This window comes from Silurus meridionalis, chromosome 27 (genome assembly GCF_014805685.1).
Source record: "Silurus meridionalis isolate SWU-2019-XX chromosome 27, ASM1480568v1, whole genome shotgun sequence".
Classification (NCBI taxonomy): domain Eukaryota; kingdom Metazoa; phylum Chordata; class Actinopteri; order Siluriformes; family Siluridae; genus Silurus; species Silurus meridionalis.
The window spans coordinates 12717820-12736493 of NC_060910.1; the positions used below are offsets into that span (position 1 = coordinate 12717820).

Genomic DNA, 18674 nt, shown 5'->3' on the forward strand with positions numbered 1-18674 from the left:
ATCCCAAAATACACTTGAATTATAGAAACTTTATCTGTAACTGACACTTTTTAATCGATAACTTGAACTTGTAACATGTTAGATCAGTTTATTCATAAAACCATGGGCACCTTTTTCTTTAGATGAGAGCAGCTGAAGCTGAAAATAAACCATGACAATACATCTTGCGATTAACAAATCGAAAATATTCTTGACAAACATAAAGGACCTTTTCCATCACCTCAATTTTATTTCCTCTCATCCAAAGGAAGTTCAATTCATCAAACATAAAAGTGCATCAGCATAAATATAACAATCTTTAAATTTCAATTATGAATGTTTTAAATAAAATCTAGTTCGAAGAATAAAACAGAAAAGGTATTAAAACACACTACTGAAAATCTTAAAAGTCTGCATGATATCTTTATGAACTGCATCCAGACTTCTGACTGCATCCAGCATAACACAATGTTTCCCCAAGTCTTTAAAGTGCTGAATAATTCATGTGGCAAAAACAAGCTTATCCTAAACCTCTTCACCAGTTGTGAATTCGTATAGTATTTACTTACTACAAACCAGAGCAAGATGAAATCTGAACGTGAAACATATACGTGAGGTAACTCATTCCATTTCACTTCATTTAGTAATCTAGTATGTCCTTCATGACTACTCCGAAAAACATATAAACCTACAATATGCTAGATTAATAACAACATCTGTACATACATCTCATACTAGAGCTGAATCTGTAGCACATGTTGAAATTTGTCACCTGCATTTCAGGGAACTGCATTATTCAGTTTTTCCAGTTTTGGAAATTGCCACTATGACTGCCACGATAGGTTTGGCATTTATTTGGCCCTAAATCACCACATTAGTTAGTGATTCAAACATAAAGAGGCAATTTTACACAACTATGATTCAATTCCATTACACAGTACTATCAAATCTAACTCAAGGCTCTGATTGACAGAGAAAAATCATATTTTTTTTCTCTCAGGTTTGGCCAAAATCTTGTCCATTTCACTGCAGGAAAATGGTGAAATTAAATACTGATGGTGTCTGGTAAAGAATTTAAAGTTTTGTAGAACATCTGTATACATCATCAGTCCAGTACAGGGAACATTCAGTTAAGGCTTGAGAATTGTTCTGATGACTGATTTCAATGAAGAAAAACTAATGAAAAAAAAAATGGAAAGATGAAAAGAGAGGCAGGTGCTAAATGGGAGTGAGGAAAACACCATTACACACTTCTGGATTACCTTACAGACAATTTTTTTTTAGGTACGAACCTCCCTTAAAGCACAAATGATTCAGTTACAGCCTGCTGTGCTCGCTTTCCAGTGCACTTGGTTGATAAGTCTGTGATTCAGACCTCACTAGCGCATGATGTCCAGGTAATGCAGATCTGGGTACAGCGAGTTGACAAGCAGGGATAAAAGGCGGTTGCTGTCACGCAGACAGTGACCTGGGTATCTGATAAATTGACAGACTTGGTTTAAGGTCTGCTGCATCTCCGAATACTGCTTATTACTCAACATGGCCTCCAGGAATGTCACAGCCTGAAGAAACAAACAAAATAAATCTGCAGTGAGAATGAAACTTTTGAAATTTCACTAGCACATGTTTATCAGTATAAATAGCAGGCTGATCTGATTGTGTTCTGCTCTGTAAACTAGTCTGTAAAGATATAATAAAGATAAAATATCACAATGGGTTAAGGTACAGTAAAACTTACAATAGACATAGTAAACAAAAAAAAACAAAAATAAAAACCTGCAGAAAAATAGACTTATTGCACCTCTGTCTATCCAGCACTTGAACCTGAAGCTCTAACCTGTTGGGCTTTCAAGGAGAGCTGCAGCTCTGTTCCTGCGTGGATGCGTAACTGGCTTTCTGAAGGCACCTGTACCAGAAGGAATGCTGACATGCTACGAGCAACAACTCGAAATCTGGAAAAATGGACGTGGAAACAGTTAAACCATATAAAGTATTTCTCTACATTTACTTTAGAAATTGACCACCAGATCTACTCAAACCTATTTTTAAGCATTTTATGGTGTGTGTGTATAGAAAACATGAATCCACTCCTTGTTACAGTTCAGTTCATTTCATTGTCACACCCTAAAAGCATTACACAAAGCATAAAATTAAAGAGTATCACTTTTTTTTTATAAAACAAAAGTCATATTTTTAAGTCACTTTATTACTTTTCCAACATGAAATATCTTGATCCTGTCAGCTGCCAACAATAGCAACCTTTTAAATACACCCCCCATGTAAAAAAACAAAAACAAAAAATGTCCACTAGTGTGCAGCAACATCGCTATTTTAAATTACTGAATTAAAACGCATCTTGCCTGTTTGAAAGCGGTGACTTGCGTCCAAGGCCGATGGCTCCCAGGATGCCTGAGTTGATCCTCTCCTCTCCCAGCTGGGCTAGCTGGTTCTGAAAGGATATCATGGAGAGCACTAGAGTGTCTAATCCACAAGGGTCCCCCTGATCCACCTGGACCTGTAGCAGGTGCAAGGCTTTGTGCCACCACAGGAACACCTTGGCTTCATCTGCTTTACCACTGTAATAATGTATATATAATCATACTCACATAACATACAGTAAATTCATTCAACAATGCTGAAAATGCATATTGCTCAATCTATAGCAAACAAAGGTGAACATAGCTACTTTGGAAAAACGTGGTGGATCCATGAGTTGAGCAACATCAAAGTCTTTTTCTCATTAAATAGCGTTTGCTCCATGTTGAGCTTTTGAAGGATGTAGACGTAGAGTGTGAGGTAGCTGCCGAGGGCCAGACTCTCCTGGATGAAGTCCTCCACGGTGAGTTCAGGAACCTGAAGAGAACCCAGAATCGGCCCCCAGCCAGAGTACTGATCCACACAGCCACCTATAAAGATCCAACAAATAAGAAATAACCAAATTAAAGAAAATATGACACACTGCTGATTTGTAAGAAATGTTTGATAACACAAAAAGTCATTTTTTTTACAGTGTTAAAAAGATATTTCATAATTAGTTGGGAGAAAATTACCATCCGTAAAATAGGATAGTATGCAGGCCTCAGAGGTGCGAGTCATATGGCGCACAGAGGCCAGGCATCTGCAAGCAGCAGTGAGTAGAGGCAACACCAGGGGACTTCGAGCCTTTTTCTCTACCCAGGAATAAAGTTTTGTGCCAAGCTGCTCCGCTGTGGACACACTTGCTCCATTCAGTAGGGTCAACATCTCAGCAAACAGACTGCAGGTGGCCATGTGTCTCTGCTGAAGGTCCGTTTCTGATGGAAAACAATAATGCTTAAACAGGGGTCTCAAGAGTCAATCCATTTTATTACATGAAATATTGCAATAAATCACATTAAAGTAAACACAGAGTTAAACTCGGCTATGACACTTAATAACCCCAGTTATGAAAAGCCTAATCCTCTTACCAGGTGGGTTGAAAATGACAATGTACTCCAAAAGCCTCTCCATCTCGGTTTCTAGCGAGGCTAGACTGATGTTACCATTCTGATCCAGAGAAGTCAGGAACTGCACCATCAGACGGAGGAAAGCTTGGCACTTTAAGGTCATGTCCTAACGGAAAAAGTAAACAGTGCGTCCAGATCACAGAAATAAACAGATGAGAAGTGTGTCTATAATAGGTGTAAATAAATAATGCTGACCTTGTGATGTAATCCATCTAAGGACGATCCAAAACCGGCAGCCATCTTGAGGAGTTTAACTACTAATTGGGAAGAGGTCTCTTGGCTGAGAACAAGGGAAGCTTGGTAGTGTGTGCTCACATAGCCTGTGACATTTTGGTATGAGGAGATGTCTATGAGGTGCCAGGGTAAAGATGTTGACTGGCCAAGAAGACTTATAAGAGGGGAATCCTGAAACAGTATTAAAATAGAGCATATATCCATATGTGTGAGTTTCCAATAGTGAAGCCTGTAAATTGTGCAAACAGTTCCAGGTAATACAGCCAATGAGAATCATTATTATGTGCATAATTAGTTAATGAACAGCTATGATTACCAATGCCTTGTTTAACAGCCACAACTATGTTTTGAATAATGCATGGAATGGTGAAGAGGATAGTAAATGAGACACCAGACCAAGTGAAAACTGTTTCGAATAGAATTCCAGTCTAATGCACACTCTAATCAGTGTTTCCACACCATTTTTTTTATACATCTGACAAATGCTGTGAAAGTTAAAAGGTTTGTGATGCACAATACCAAGTATGCAAGAACTGAAAAAAGCTGAAGAATTGGTTTGTCGGGATGTAAATTACTGCCAAACGAATATTGTACAGTATGAAAAACATTGTTATATCCATGCAGTTATTAATGTTATTTTTAAAAAGTTTTCAGAGGCTATTATATAAATGACCTGCAATATCCTCCATAAAAAAAAACACATTACCAGCATTAAATGATGCTCTTACCAAAGGCAAAAACAAACACCCCAAAAAGTATTTTGTGTTACTTTAACTTTGCAATCAAGCATTAAAAACCAAAAATAATAGTATAATAATAATAAATAGTCTATTTAAGGGAATGATTTTTTATAAAGTGACTGAAAACTATTACATAAAGGTGAACACTTACCGGTTTGCTAATAAGATGGTCCTCTTTGGCTAAGAACACCATCAGGTAAAAAAGATAGACCACCATCAAGTGTGCATCAGGACTAGGCTGTGGGCTCATAGCATCGCTTAACACGCTGATCCAGTTGACTTTACAAAGAACTTCACCCATGAACAGGAAACAGCTCTTTGGACTTCCTCTTTCCACCTGAAGGAGATAAAAAAAAAAAAATACAAAAAGAGATTTAGAACAAGAATCAAAAATTGTATAGTTCATGTACTAGATTTAAGTAGTTAAATCATGAATATATACATGATTTACTAGTTATATATATTCATGATTTACTAGTTTAATATATACAGTACAGACCAAAAGTTTGGACACACCTTCTCATTCAAAGAGTTTTCTTTATTTTCATGACTATGAAAATTGTAGATTCACACATGTGTTAATTCATAGTTTTGATGCCATCAAAACTATGAATTAACACATGTGAATCTACAATTTCATTTAAACTCTTTGAATGAGAAGGTGTGTCCAAACTTTTGGTCTGTACTGTATATAATATATATACAGTACAGACCAAAAGTTTGGACACACCTTCTCATATAATATATATACAGTACAGACCAAAAGTTTGGACACACCTTCTCATATAATATATATAAACTTTTGGTCTGTACTGTATTTATGATTTACAACTTAAATATATACATGATTGACTTCTTAAATATATTCAAGTTGTAAATCACGATATATTTAAGTTGTAAATCATGTATATATTCATGTGTTAATTCATAGTTTTGATGGCATCAAAACTATGAATTAACACATGTGAATCTACAATTTCATTTAAACTCTTTGAATGAGAAGGTGTGTCCAAACTTTTGGTCTGTACTGTATATATAATATATATAAACTTTTGGTCTGTACTGTATATATAATATATATAAACTTTTGGTCTGTACTGTATATATAATATATATAAACTTTTGGTCTGTACTGTATATATAATATATATAAACTTTTGGTCTGTACTGTATATAATATATATAAACTTTTGGTCTGTACTGTATATATAATATATATACAGTACAGACCAAAAGTTTGGACACACAAGGTGTGTCCAAACTTTTGGTCTGTACTGTATTTATGATTTACAACTTAAATATATACATGATTGACTTCTTAAATATATTCAAGTTGTAAATCATGAATATATTTAAGTATTTAATCATGTATATATTTAAGTTGTAAATCATGAATATAATTAAGTAGTAAATCATGAATATATTTAAGTATTAAATCATGTACAGTATATATTTAAGTTGTAAATCATAAATATATTTAAGTTGTAAATCACGTATATATTTAAGTTGTAAATCATGAATATATTTAAGTATTTAATCATGTATATATTTAAGTTGTAAATCATGAATATAATTAAGTAGTAAATCATGAATATATTTAAGTATTAAATCATGTACAGTATATATTTAAGTTGTAAATCATGAATATAATTAGGTAGTAAATCATGAATATATTTAAGTAGTAAATCATGTACAGTATATATTTAAGTTGTAAATCACGTATATATTTAAGTTGTAAATCGTGTATATATTTAAGTTGTAAATCGTGTATTTATTTAAGTTGTAAATCATGTATATATTTAAGTTGTAATTCATGAATACAATTAAGTAGTAAATCATGTATATATTCAAGTAGTAAATCATGTATATATTTAAGTTGTGAATCATGAATATATTTAAGTAGACAGCTCAAGTCTGTGATACGTTTACACAATGTATTGGAGGCATCTTACATTGAAAAACTGGTTCATAAGTGCCTGGTCTGGATAAAGATCTTTCCATAGCAGCTGGCTGTACTCAGTGTGATAATTATACAGGAGATATTCGGGCATTTTCGGAGAGGTGCAGGTCTTGCAGTAATGCATGAGATGTAGCCACAGGGCACCTTTTTGTCCTGGCAACAGGCGATCTGATCAAATAATAAAGGCAAGTTACTTGTAATGGTGTTCTGTAGAAGAATTAACTAAATTTTACTGATACACTCGGTAGATTGACCATGACATCCTTACCTTTGAATTTGTCTTGCAATGTCGCAGTTAATTTTGTGTATAGGCTGAGCAGACTGACAGCTACTGTGGTATCTGATTCAAGCCAGGGAGAACAGCGCGGGTTGCTATGTGCACAAAAAAAGAAGCATCAAATACAGTCATTGTATTTTTTAACTGTGAACACTTATGCAACACTATGAGTAAGCAGGAGAGGAGCATACCTCGCATCATCTGTGTCTAGGACCAACATCCAGGGGCTAAAGAGTTTGCTCATTTTTGTGTAGAGTTCCTCAATAACTGCAGTAACACAAAAGGGTACACACTAAAACAACACATAACTACAAGAGTAAAGCAGCAACAAAGAAAGACACATTTCTCCAATTCTAGATATAGCAGGCATAATAAAGCTGTGTTATCAGATCTTTGCTTGAATGTATTTCTTGGTTCTTAAAACCATGTGTTTCTTTCTTATTGCATATCTGCACTCAAGATTTTTTTTTAATGCTCTGGAGTGAGGACTAGTTGTGAGGATGAGCAGAAAAACAGATCGCAATTCTGACATTTAGTTTTACAAAGAATGTAGAAAGAGATTATGCTGTCGCTATTTTCCTTTAGAGAGCATGAGGATGTAATGGGAGTGAGCCAAACAAGACCAAGTGTCCCAGTAATTAAATCCTAATAAGGTTGTTTAATTAATAATAAAAAAAGAATAAAAATTAAGGAATTGATGTTGGTAAATACTAAACTGCAATGTTAGTCATCTAAGAGCATTAAATGTGATTTGCAGCAGCAATGTTACAGTAAATACACAAATTATTTGAATTAATATTATAAGTGATGAATAAATAAATGCTATTCTGAAAAGAAATCACGTGCAAATTCAGATTTTTTACTGTAAAGATTAATACTGTCCAGGGAAAAGGCTTTATTATTCTAACTAAAGAAAAATAAATAAATCACAAAAGTAAACCTGAATGCATTTCAGACTCTAATCGACACATTCATCAATGTTATTGCTGTACCTTTGAGAAGTCTTGCACTCCCTACAGGCTCCTTACTGCAGTTGTTCAGCTCTAGATCAATGAGATAACTGATAAGATACTCCCAGAACATCCTGACTTCTTCAATGTACGGCCTCCATTTGGAGAGGAGGCCGAAGCTGCGAATGTCTCCTTTAGATAGACGGAGCTTGAGAAAGTAGTTTGAGAGCCATTCGATTGTTTCATTGACCTGAAAGGAAAAGTACATTGTGGAGATCAGGGTGTGGTGGGCAACCAGGCCACTGATGGCAAACCATGACAAGTAAATATAAAATAATGCACTATTATTAATAATGGCATCAAAAATGTAAGATAATACTTTCAACAATTTAAAAATAATTTAAAATCTTTTTTAAAAGGTTTGTGGACACCTGCCTATAATATTTTTTTTACATCATATTCCACATTTGCTCTTAATTATAACCTCCACTCTTTTGGGAAAATTTTGATTTTGAATTGTGCTTCTGGAGATTTTTGCTCATTCAGTCACAGGCTACTAATATAGTTTGAGGAGGACTGCGGTGCAGTCAGCGTTCCAATTCATCACAAAGGTTCAGTAGGGTTAAAGTCAATGCACTATAGCAGGCCGTTTAAGATCTACCACTCCAACCCATGTAAAGCATATCTTCATATCTATTGCCATTCTGGAACAGGTTTCGGTCTCCGACTTTAAATGAAGGGAAAATGTAATGCTAATGAAAATTTAACATTGTCGTAACAGTTTGGGGAAGAACCACATACAGTATATCTGAAAAAGTCAGATGTGTCAATAATTTCGTCCATATAGCTTGTAAGCTAAACAGACAAAGTTTGCATATATATTTGAGTAAAAAAGAAATTATTTAGAAGCTTTTCAGACTCAAATATATTTTAAAACACATCTAAACGTATTATTTTTGGATCATTACTGTCCTACAAATGAAAATAAATAGCATGTCATATAATATAATCCCTAAACAGAAGCTAGCTGGCTAACATCAGCAAATGCCTCATTGAGAAACCATTGAAAAAATGTCCTCTGTGTTTATAAGTTGCTACATAAGTTGTTTACCACATTATTGTGTCTACTCAATTTTACTTTTTATTATTCGTTTTGGTTTTACAGTTTAGTGCTAGGAGCTTTTTCTGCTTGTGATATTGAGCTGTATGATTACCGCATGACAAGTTCGTTTGGGTTTTTCTGCTCTGAATCACACTTTTGTGCAGTCAAAGGAAAGTAATATGGTGATCATTTTTATAAGAATAGAAAGGATTATCGTGTGCATGTAATAAATGTGAACCTTTTATATTACCTGTTGAGAAGAAAGACAGACCGAACGTGTGGAGGACACTTTGGACACTTTATCTTTGTGGTTAACAGTGCAACCAAGCACTTTCAGGGAAGCCCTCCAGCAATCAGCACTGAGAAGCTGCTCTGAGCTACCTGTCATACAGGAAATTTGTTTTTAGTTTGCAAATAAAAATAAATGTAAACACAATGTAGACTTTTGCCACGTAACAATATTACACTTTATTTACTTCTTATCTAGATATGTACCAAGTCTGTAGCGAGTAAATGTTACTCACTCTGTGTGAAAAGTCGGAGAAAATCGCTGTAATGGTCAGGAAACTGATAAACCAGCAGTTGAGTCCAGTGCTTACAGAAGAGGTTAAAAGGCATGAGGACCTCAGGCTCAGGCTGTAGGCCACAAGCTGTAAGCGCCAAATGAATGAGTTCTATCAAACGATTGCGATCGGTGAAAGCTGGTTGACTGGCCGAGAGCCACTGAACCAAGTCAAACTGGTAGAAGGAGACGTAATAGGGGAAAATTAAAACACTGAATTATTTCAGTAATGCAGTTAATGAGTTAATCCCTAAAATGAATTGTAAATAGTTGCAGCTCTAGGGAGTGACTACAGTTTAAAAGACCTGACAAAACTAACAGGAATGTCAAAAAAAACAACAACAAAAAAACAATGTTAGTAAAAGATGCACCTTTGTCAGGAGCATGAAAATGACGTCTCCACTGTCGGCGTGGAGAGCTGCCACCACTTCTTTATACTGAACCACCAGTTCAGAAGGTGAGGCATTGGGAGTAAAGTATGGAGACAGCAGGTTACACAGACGTCTGTTTTGCAGGATGGTCTTCAACATGCGCTTACACTCTGCTTGAGAGTCCCTAATAAAGACCTGGGAGTAGGAAAATCAGGCTATTCAGTAATCGGTACTTACTTCATGCTTTAGTGAATTTACATATTGTGATTTCTGTATATGCATAAAAACACTGAGTTTCACTAATACTAAAACATGGCGGTGTATTTATTTCACCGTGAAATTGCAAAAATTAGAAAACATGAATCATGTAAGAAAAATCCTGTGTTGCAAAATAAAAATGCATGTCCTATATGTGAAAAGTCCACGTGAAATATGAAGTTCATGTGGGTTTATTTTTTTTAAGTTAGACTGCCATGTATAACCAAAATCTTTATCCCTACAAATAGCACAAAAATCAATCTAAATAAATGACTCTACCTGCCCCAGGATCTCCACACAGGAAGTGAAAAACTGGCGTGTGGGCGGGTGTCTCTGTGTGTCCTCACAAATTAAAGAAACAATTTGATAGAAGGCCGCGATGCCCACTTTCTGCATGACGGGCGATGGGTGCAACTTGTAAGCATTAACTAGGGTCCTAAAGAAAGAGATATACAGAGAAGAGGATGATGGGAAGGTTTAAAAACGATCAGCGATATAAAATAATGCTGCAATTTATCAAAACTAAATGTGTTGGTTAATAATTGAAAAAGAAATGGCTGTGGTGTGGATGAACAGGGTACTGACGTTATGAAGTTCTCAGTATGCACAGCAGCCTCAGCCAGGCTCTGATGAAGAGGCTTTACTGCGTCTGTCTGAAGCTGCTTAATGTCACTCTTCAGGGATTGGATCTGATTCTGCACTGGTTCCACTTTGTGCATGCCTGCATACTAGATAACATCAAAAACAGTGGATTATAGCAGGATATCAGAAAATAAATCCCAATGTGTGAAAGCACTGAAATGTGCTCAGAAGTAGGTATATACTGATGCATTTATAACACACCTTAACAGTTATATGTGCAGGACCCTGGCATGGCTGCCCTCCTTTACCACTGCATTCCAGCTGCATTAAGAGCTGCTCCTCACGGTTGGTATAGAGTTGAGGCAAAATCTCCAAAAGCTCATTGTCCAGCGCCACCTGCTGCGTCTCACGCACTGCTGCTAACCTGAGTTACATATAGTTTTAAATAGACTTTTTATTTACATCAAGTAAAAACTATTTGAAACATACGTAAATGATTTAGAATTTTGAAAATAATCATACTATGAAAAATGGTGTTGAGATGATTTTATACTAATAATATACAAAAAGAAGTTTGGTCTTTTTAAATTTTTTTAATGAAAAATAAGGGCAAAGATGAGTATACTGAGAATATAAAATAAACCGCATATGCAACAAGTAATATTCAAAATTTGTAAAAAAAAAAAAAAAAGATTCTAATAAATAAAAAAAAAAAGAAAGAAATGTACAAATTTCTGTAATAACAAAACTCTTATTTCTTGCAAACGTTCACATTGTTTTATATTTATTTTTACTTTAAGTAAGTAGATTCTTCAGTTGTTTAAGTGGAATGGCTTAGTTTATTATTTGTACTTGTTTTTTTTTTTTTTACAAAACATGATACAAAATTATTCTGGAGTTGACTGTATGAGAAATCTGATGATAATAATAGTAGGTGAAATTTTAAAAGGTATGACCTGAAATATGTTGCAAAATTGATTAAAAGGGTGGTCATACAATCAGAGTTGCTTTAACAGGAAACTTCTTTTATAGCTTTAAAGCTTGAATATCTTACTTGGCTTGGTACTGCAGTTTAGTGAGATCTTCCTGGATGAGAGTAGTAGATGTGTGTATATCAGACAGGCTGCCAGTAGAGATATCAGGCACTGGGGCCTTCATAGGAACTAATATTAGTGCACACTGTGGGGCATCATGTTTCTTCAGGTTAGTGAGGATACGCTCTCGTGCTGTAAGGAAGCAAAAGAGAATTTTGAGAACGTAACATTCAGAGAAAGTAACCTGAAGGACAGTATCATGTTTTTTATTCTCCTCTTAAATAATACAAATCTAATACCATACACACAAGATTACCTTTACTAAAGTCAACAACATTACCATGTATAATGTAAAATAATGCACTTTGCTCATATTGACAAAACATTTTTTTCATGTGCAACACTAAAAAAAAAAAAAAAAACATAAACAGACCAGCCTGGGGATTGATGAAGTCGGTGAAGATGGAGCTGCTGTTTCTCTGGGAGAATGAAGGTTCACTTTTGACTTTTACCCACAGGTTAAGAACTTCGTTTAACTCGTGCTGAACTCGTTCAATGTCCATATACTCCATCCATGGCTCCTATTTCATATTACGAAAACACGAGTCAATGCTACATTTCACTTCATCTGTATCCTCTTTATCTCGACTTTGTAGAAGTGCACTTTATTTCAGTGGTCCCGAACCCCCGGGGCGCAGACTGGCACCGGTCTGTGGGTCAATTGGTACCGAGCCGCACAGAACGAATACATAACTTACATTATTTCCGTTTCATTTATTATCTGATTCTGAATTATGTTTTATTTTGGAAAATTACTGGATTCTCACCACATCTGTCTATAACTCACTCTTGATGCAGGCCAAGATACCTTCTTAAAGGGGCTGCTCCGGCCGGTAACACATAATACATTACCGCTAATTTCAAACCCCCAAGCTAACAAAATGAACAAGAAACAACACTATGGATTCGTGTTTATTATTATATTTAGAAAATATCAGTTTTTATGGTTGTATCATTTTATTTGGTTGTATTTATCCGCTACACCTTAAAGGCCGGTCCGTGAAAATATTGTCCGACATTAAACCGGTCCGTGGCGCAAAAAAGGTTGGGGGCTGCTGCTTTATTTCACAAAAAAAATCAGAAGTGCATGCCTAACAAGACCCATGAGGAGGTGAAAGAACACGTGTTTCTTATTCTTAGTGTCTAACCTTGAAATTCAAGCCACTTTTTTAACTTACTGCACTTTATTTAATTGCATATTGAAGGAAAGTTCTACAGAGGCACTTGTAGCGGTTTCATTTTAAACTTGAAATACACAAACCATGTACTCAAGTTTACTAGTATTACTAGTACTAATAGATATCAGTCAGTTTTCACACTTTAATATCATTCAAAAATCACAGTTAAAAGAACCATAGAATTAAATGACTTCAGTCTGTGTGCATTGAATTTATTTAATGTTGAATTACTGAAATAAATTAACTTTTCACTACATTCTATTTTATAGAAATGTATTATTATGATTTTATATATATAAAGTCTTTAAAAACTTTTACAGTCATTCATGTACGAGTATCTAATGGCAATGGATTAGGGACCTACCTGCTGGCCCTGCATAATTGTGGCTAGTCGATGGGCATCATACTGTTTTGGCAGCGAGGGCAAGTACAATTCCTGTTTCTGTATGCTTTCATCATCCATCCAAAGTGCAAAGGCACTAAAAAGCCTAAAAAATATAAATACATTGTAAGGCTTTTATTATATTATATTACATTAACCCTACCAGTACAAAAACTAATAAATAAAAAGAAATTTTAGCAACCATTTTAGTCGGTCTTCTTAAGGGAAAATACTATAGAAATAAAACTGGGATAAAATATGTACTGCTATAGAAGCTGCACATTGACAACTTTAAAATATGTCCAAGTTTCGTTTCTATAGTATTGTCCCTTGAGAAGATCTACTAAAATGTTTGCTGAAATGTGAGGGGTGTACTCACTTTTGTGAGATACTGCACAATACCTATACTGAATTACATTATGCCATTAACAAAAATGGAAACTATTTGATAAACAGTTTTATTCTTTTCATGTCAATCAGGATGCCATTTTGGAAGTGTCTCTGCCATGTGGACATACCTAACCAGTTCAACATGCAGCTCAGGAGAGGTCATGAACTGAGTTATAGGGGTTCCTGTTGTAGTTTCTCCGTCAGCGTGAGTGTCACTGGATGGACTCTGTACTTTCAGGGCCTTACCAGCTGCATGGTGAAAGTCACACACCTCCACCAGCCGCTGCTTGAGATCCTTAAGAAGAGTGATGTGTACAGCACTGTGGAAATAACGCTTCCCAATGCAACCTTTAGCTTCCAGTCTAAAAAATATATATCACAAAGAAACATGCCCATCTCATTGATTTGATGACTTTTAGCACAATAGTCAACTACAAATGCATTGTTGTAACACTTGTAACAGCAAAAACTCACCCAAACTCTGGGCCAGGCTGGTGAAGGTAGAGATGTAGAAATTTCTGCCAGATAAGAGGCAGAAGCGGATGATCTGCGGATGTAGCCAGAGCCTGCTGAGCCCACCGATAGATCATAAGCCTCTGTAGGCATGGCACCACATGCAGCTTCAGGCGTAGCTGAGCCTTCTGATGGAGCATGATAATCCACCAAACAATTAAACCATTAAATCCAGTGCACAGATTTGTACAGTACAAACACAGAATTGCGACACTTCAACCTAACTAAGCACCTGCCTTTAAAATGTACAAATGAATACACTTTAAAATGTTAAACTTAAATGCAAAGAGTATTTAATCAATAATGCCCTGCCAAGGGTAATATAATTAGTTTCTTTAATAAAACTTGTCCATCTCCTATATTACCAAAATGATTTTGGACAGAAGAGAAAGAGGAAGAAATAAAGTAAACCTTGAGCGCTTGGTCCGGGGTGAGAGCAGGGTTGGATACTAGCTCGTGCTCTACACAGCGTCGCAGCTGAGAGTCTTCCTCAAAGATGGACTCCATGTTTAATACAAGCCAAGCAAGCCAAACCTACAGACATGTGAGGGAGTACGCCTAATAAACTTATTGTCTTCACAATAGACCTTTTTCTACTTTTCTATTTTGCTATAAGAAAGAAGTGTTTTAATCAATAAAGCGAAATAATTATTATACAACACAATACACATACCTCACTAGTCAAAGCATTGCCCTCGATAAAGGAAGGAGTGACATTTCCTGCCACAATCCAACCCATTATAGATGACAACAGACCTTTATCGCCATGGTAACCTAGGGCATTCTGCAGGGAGATAAAACAGCATTTTTATAAAAACTTGTCATTATTTTCCCCTTCATTATACACCGTTTAGGCGTAACATTATGACATTATAAGATTCAAACGGTGAAGTGAATCTCGTTATCATGGCATCTGTTAGTGTGTGGGATTTTATTAGGCAGCAAGTGAACATTTTGTCCTCAAAGTTTATGTGTTTAAAGCAGGAGAAATGGCCAGGATTTGGATTATGATCAGGATAAGGATTTGAGCCTTATGGTCATGGGCTGGAAAAGTTCATTGGGGTGGTCCGATTCAACAGATAAGCTTCTGTAGCTCAAATTGCTGAAGAAGTTAATGGTGTTAATGCTCGACGTGTCTGGACTGTTTTGACCAACACAATATTGGGCAGGTGGTCAGAATGTTAAGACCATAGAGTTAAGCCTGGTCGGTGTATATAAATTGGAATGGCATGTTTACCTTGTGCTGCTGGTAAAGCAGTTTCTGAAGACATTCCTCCTGCTGGTGGAGGAAAGCAGCACGACACAGATGGTCCAGAAGGTACACAATGGGTTTGTCTCTGTACCAGAGGTTCTGCTTGGTTAAAACTTGCAGCCAGAATTCCAGAACGGCAACGGCGCCGACTCTGCCAACCTTCGAGCTCTCCTGGATGTGAATCTGAAATACATTAAAAAGAGAGGAGTTTATAAAGATGTTTTTTACATATTCGCATTGACTTTTAACACATGATACTGTATACTCCTGAACTTTACTAAAAAAGGATTTTCAACAATATTTAAACCTACCTGGATCATACTGTTAAGAAGCTTAATGTTCTCGCAACTAGAGGTGCCAATAAGATGCTGGGCCACCTTGAGTGTGACCTGTTGCGTCACACCCTGGGGTGTCCCACTGTCCAGCTGCAAAAACAGCTGGATACAACTCAGGAATCTATTGGACAGAAAGTTTTCAATTAGAATTAAAGTCCCAATAGAGTCATATTTGAGTTTTTATTATTAATTACTGCTATTGATGTAATTTATAATATTTAAGGTCAGAGTTGAGAATTCAGGTTTATAGTGGCCTCTGTAGGATCACCAGAACAGTTATAGCAGAATGAATATACTATTATAACATTTGCAACGTTCTACGAAAATGCCTCTTTATAGTTACATTTAGCACAAAAAAACAGTAGCATGGAATATTTCTAATACGATCAAATAAACGGTTCCTAACTGTTCATTCTTGAGGAGGTAGAAAGGGCAGTGGTAAACCATGGGTAGAATATTTTCCAGCACATGGATAGCAGCTTTGAGGTGGCGAGACTGAACCAAGGTCTTCAGCAGTGGAATGCCTTCACTGCAAAACTTCTCTAAACTGCAGCAAAAAAGAAAACAATTGCAACCAAGAACAATTAACATTTATACACAAAACAACCTGAAGAAATATCAGATAGAGACTAACATCAAAACACAGATTTTGAACAGTAAAGCTGTAACAGTTTTAATTTTTAAACCTGTGCCCAATGGTGGTCATATCCAAAGCTAGGAAACAGCCAATGGGGATGCCTGCTTTGATGGCTTTAAACACCGGGTGCATGGTGGGCGAGTCCGTGACCTCCGGAATATTAGGCACATCGGAGGAAGGTAATGGACACCATGCACCCTGAGGATTCCTTTCACTGGTGTGGAGCTTAAGCCGAAGTGCCAAGTCCCATGCCCACTGGTTAAAGGACGTCTCTGGAGTCTGGCCCAGACGCATTATGTTGGCTAGATATGACATCTGAGGAAAAGTTAATAATCAATAATAATAATTAATATTAGTTCATGACAATCATGCCTACCCTAGAAAAAATATCAGATAACATGGGCGTAATGGTACACGTATTCGTACCAAACTTTTTTGTTACAGGGCTTTCGGTTCAGTGCACGTGTACCAAATGCAATCTTTTTCATGTGTGGAACATAGTTATAGGTGGTGTATAAGTTTGTTTAGTCTTCTCCTAAAAAAAGGAGAAAACCCTGACAATTCCACATACTGAGGGAGTGAATGAAGAATAAAAGGAATGAAGACATTTGTTAAAGTATACTGAAAAAGGTAGAACAGTTAAGTTGATCATATCTTTAGAAAATTCAACATTAAATGTAAAACACACACACACACACACACACACACACACACACACACACACACACACACACCTGTATTACCAAAAATGGGTACAACAAATGCAAACTATTTAATTAACTTTTTCATTTATTTAATGTCATTTAAATTAGTGCCAATTTAATCAATTACTCAATTTAATCAACGTAACAAAAAGTGTATTGCATGAATTAGATTAATTCTATTTTATTTTGATATAATTTCTTTCATAAAAATAATGTTTTATATATTATTTGATCAAGCAGGCATTTTATTAAAAATTGTTTTAAAAATGTAAACTGTTGTCCTGAAATGTTAATAATAATAAAAAACTGTGATATAAATATATATTATTAATATAATAATTATTATTAATTACAATTATATTATTAATATATTAACAAATATAAAGTCTTTAAAAACATGTACCCCTAACCGTACTTAAAAACCGAGGTACATACCGAACCGTGAATTTTGTTTACCTTTACACCCCTATCAGATCATGTAAAAGTAACATGTTCATACTTTGGCGTATTAAAAAAAAAAAACTGCATTAGTACCTGCTTGAGGCCTTCTGAGATGATCCCAGCATACGGTTTGTCTGTGAGGTATTTCTGATAAGCCTCCACCACCAGCAACGCCACTTCACTGTGTAAAGCAGCAGGCAGAGCAAGGCAAGCACTCTAGAGACAAAATACAGACAAAAACATGTAAACAGCAACATTTTATGCTACAAACATAAACTTTCTCTTGGAAAACAGATTAGGAGTTCACCCACAGGCTGGAATCCCCAGTTAAGACCCTCCAGGATAATACAGGCCAATTTATTTTCCACCGCAGTGAGGCTGTAATCCAGCAGCCAACCCCTAATGACTCCAACCTCATCTTCATTCGGGCTCCACAAATGCAGGGGAAGCTCCTTAAACAGGTACAAGGACACCTGCAGACATTGAGGAAATAACATTAAATATTGGATGAATATTAGAAATAATAAATGTTTTAATTAACAATAAAAAAGTCTAACTCCTATGTTAACTATGAATTATACAATTTTCGGTCATCTGTGATTTCTTTGTGCATTTGATATAAGCCTAAGGTAGAGTCTATTGCCAACATTATTTAATCAGTTGGAAATTAATCACTATGAAAAAAGAAAACAGTAAATTATTTAATGAGGACAAAACTATCCCTAAATCATAGTGGTAATAAAGTGATGCAGTCAAGTTATTTGGAGTAACACACACCATGCCCACTTTGTCGATTGTCTCCTTCATCCTCTCAAGCAAAATGGAAATGACACCAGGGTGAGCTGTGGCTATAGCAGCTAATAACTCTCTCCCCACTTTAGAGAAGATCTCCCGTGTAGCCACACTCACATAAGACACCTGAGAAAGAATAAAGAGCATAACCTAAACAGATTTTCAAGTGATTTCGCAACAGCAATAATAAAGGTTGTACAGAGGATTTATCTTTACAGTCAAATACACTACAGTGAAAGGCTTTTTTTTGGTATATAGCAGCTGAAGTCTGCATGATCAGCCATAAATACAGTGCCTGTGGAGCTGAGAGGCTTAAGAACACAAGTCTATTTGTTTGTGCCTGGGCTTGAACTCACAACCTTCTGATTCAGATCAGTGCCTAAAGCAGTGAACCAGCATTGTTATTGAGATTTTGAGCTATTCGTGCCTTCAATAAGACTTAAACACGTGGTGGTG

The 18674-nt window shown here is 35.9% G+C and overlaps 1 protein-coding gene across 1 annotated transcript in view; it reads right to left on the minus strand.

Moving 5' to 3' along the window:
* Nucleotides 1-205: 205 nt before the first annotated feature.
* epg5 (ectopic P-granules autophagy protein 5 homolog (C. elegans)) overlaps nucleotides 206-18674 on the minus strand; it is a 30126-nt gene continuing 11657 nt past the window's right edge. The window contains exons 14-45 of the mRNA XM_046841770.1: nucleotides 18204-18344; nucleotides 17738-17899; nucleotides 17520-17642; nucleotides 16331-16596; nucleotides 16051-16191; nucleotides 15621-15765; nucleotides 15295-15492; nucleotides 14731-14841; nucleotides 14469-14591; nucleotides 14019-14185; nucleotides 13673-13906; nucleotides 13137-13260; nucleotides 11968-12115; nucleotides 11555-11726; nucleotides 10762-10924; nucleotides 10504-10646; nucleotides 10198-10354; nucleotides 9661-9855; nucleotides 9252-9465; nucleotides 8978-9108; nucleotides 7668-7875; nucleotides 6867-6942; nucleotides 6667-6770; nucleotides 6391-6566; nucleotides 4590-4775; nucleotides 3660-3869; nucleotides 3426-3570; nucleotides 3030-3272; nucleotides 2666-2885; nucleotides 2340-2555; nucleotides 1817-1931; nucleotides 206-1541 (exon numbers count right to left, since the gene is read on the minus strand). Of these exons, the coding sequence (XP_046697726.1) occupies nucleotides 1359-1541; nucleotides 1817-1931; nucleotides 2340-2555; nucleotides 2666-2885; nucleotides 3030-3272; nucleotides 3426-3570; nucleotides 3660-3869; nucleotides 4590-4775; nucleotides 6391-6566; nucleotides 6667-6770; nucleotides 6867-6942; nucleotides 7668-7875; nucleotides 8978-9108; nucleotides 9252-9465; nucleotides 9661-9855; nucleotides 10198-10354; nucleotides 10504-10646; nucleotides 10762-10924; nucleotides 11555-11726; nucleotides 11968-12115; nucleotides 13137-13260; nucleotides 13673-13906; nucleotides 14019-14185; nucleotides 14469-14591; nucleotides 14731-14841; nucleotides 15295-15492; nucleotides 15621-15765; nucleotides 16051-16191; nucleotides 16331-16596; nucleotides 17520-17642; nucleotides 17738-17899; nucleotides 18204-18344 (5340 nt within the window). The 3' untranslated portion in view covers nucleotides 206-1358. The remainder of the gene's footprint in view (nucleotides 1542-1816; nucleotides 1932-2339; nucleotides 2556-2665; nucleotides 2886-3029; nucleotides 3273-3425; nucleotides 3571-3659; nucleotides 3870-4589; nucleotides 4776-6390; nucleotides 6567-6666; nucleotides 6771-6866; nucleotides 6943-7667; nucleotides 7876-8977; nucleotides 9109-9251; nucleotides 9466-9660; nucleotides 9856-10197; nucleotides 10355-10503; nucleotides 10647-10761; nucleotides 10925-11554; nucleotides 11727-11967; nucleotides 12116-13136; nucleotides 13261-13672; nucleotides 13907-14018; nucleotides 14186-14468; nucleotides 14592-14730; nucleotides 14842-15294; nucleotides 15493-15620; nucleotides 15766-16050; nucleotides 16192-16330; nucleotides 16597-17519; nucleotides 17643-17737; nucleotides 17900-18203; nucleotides 18345-18674) is intronic.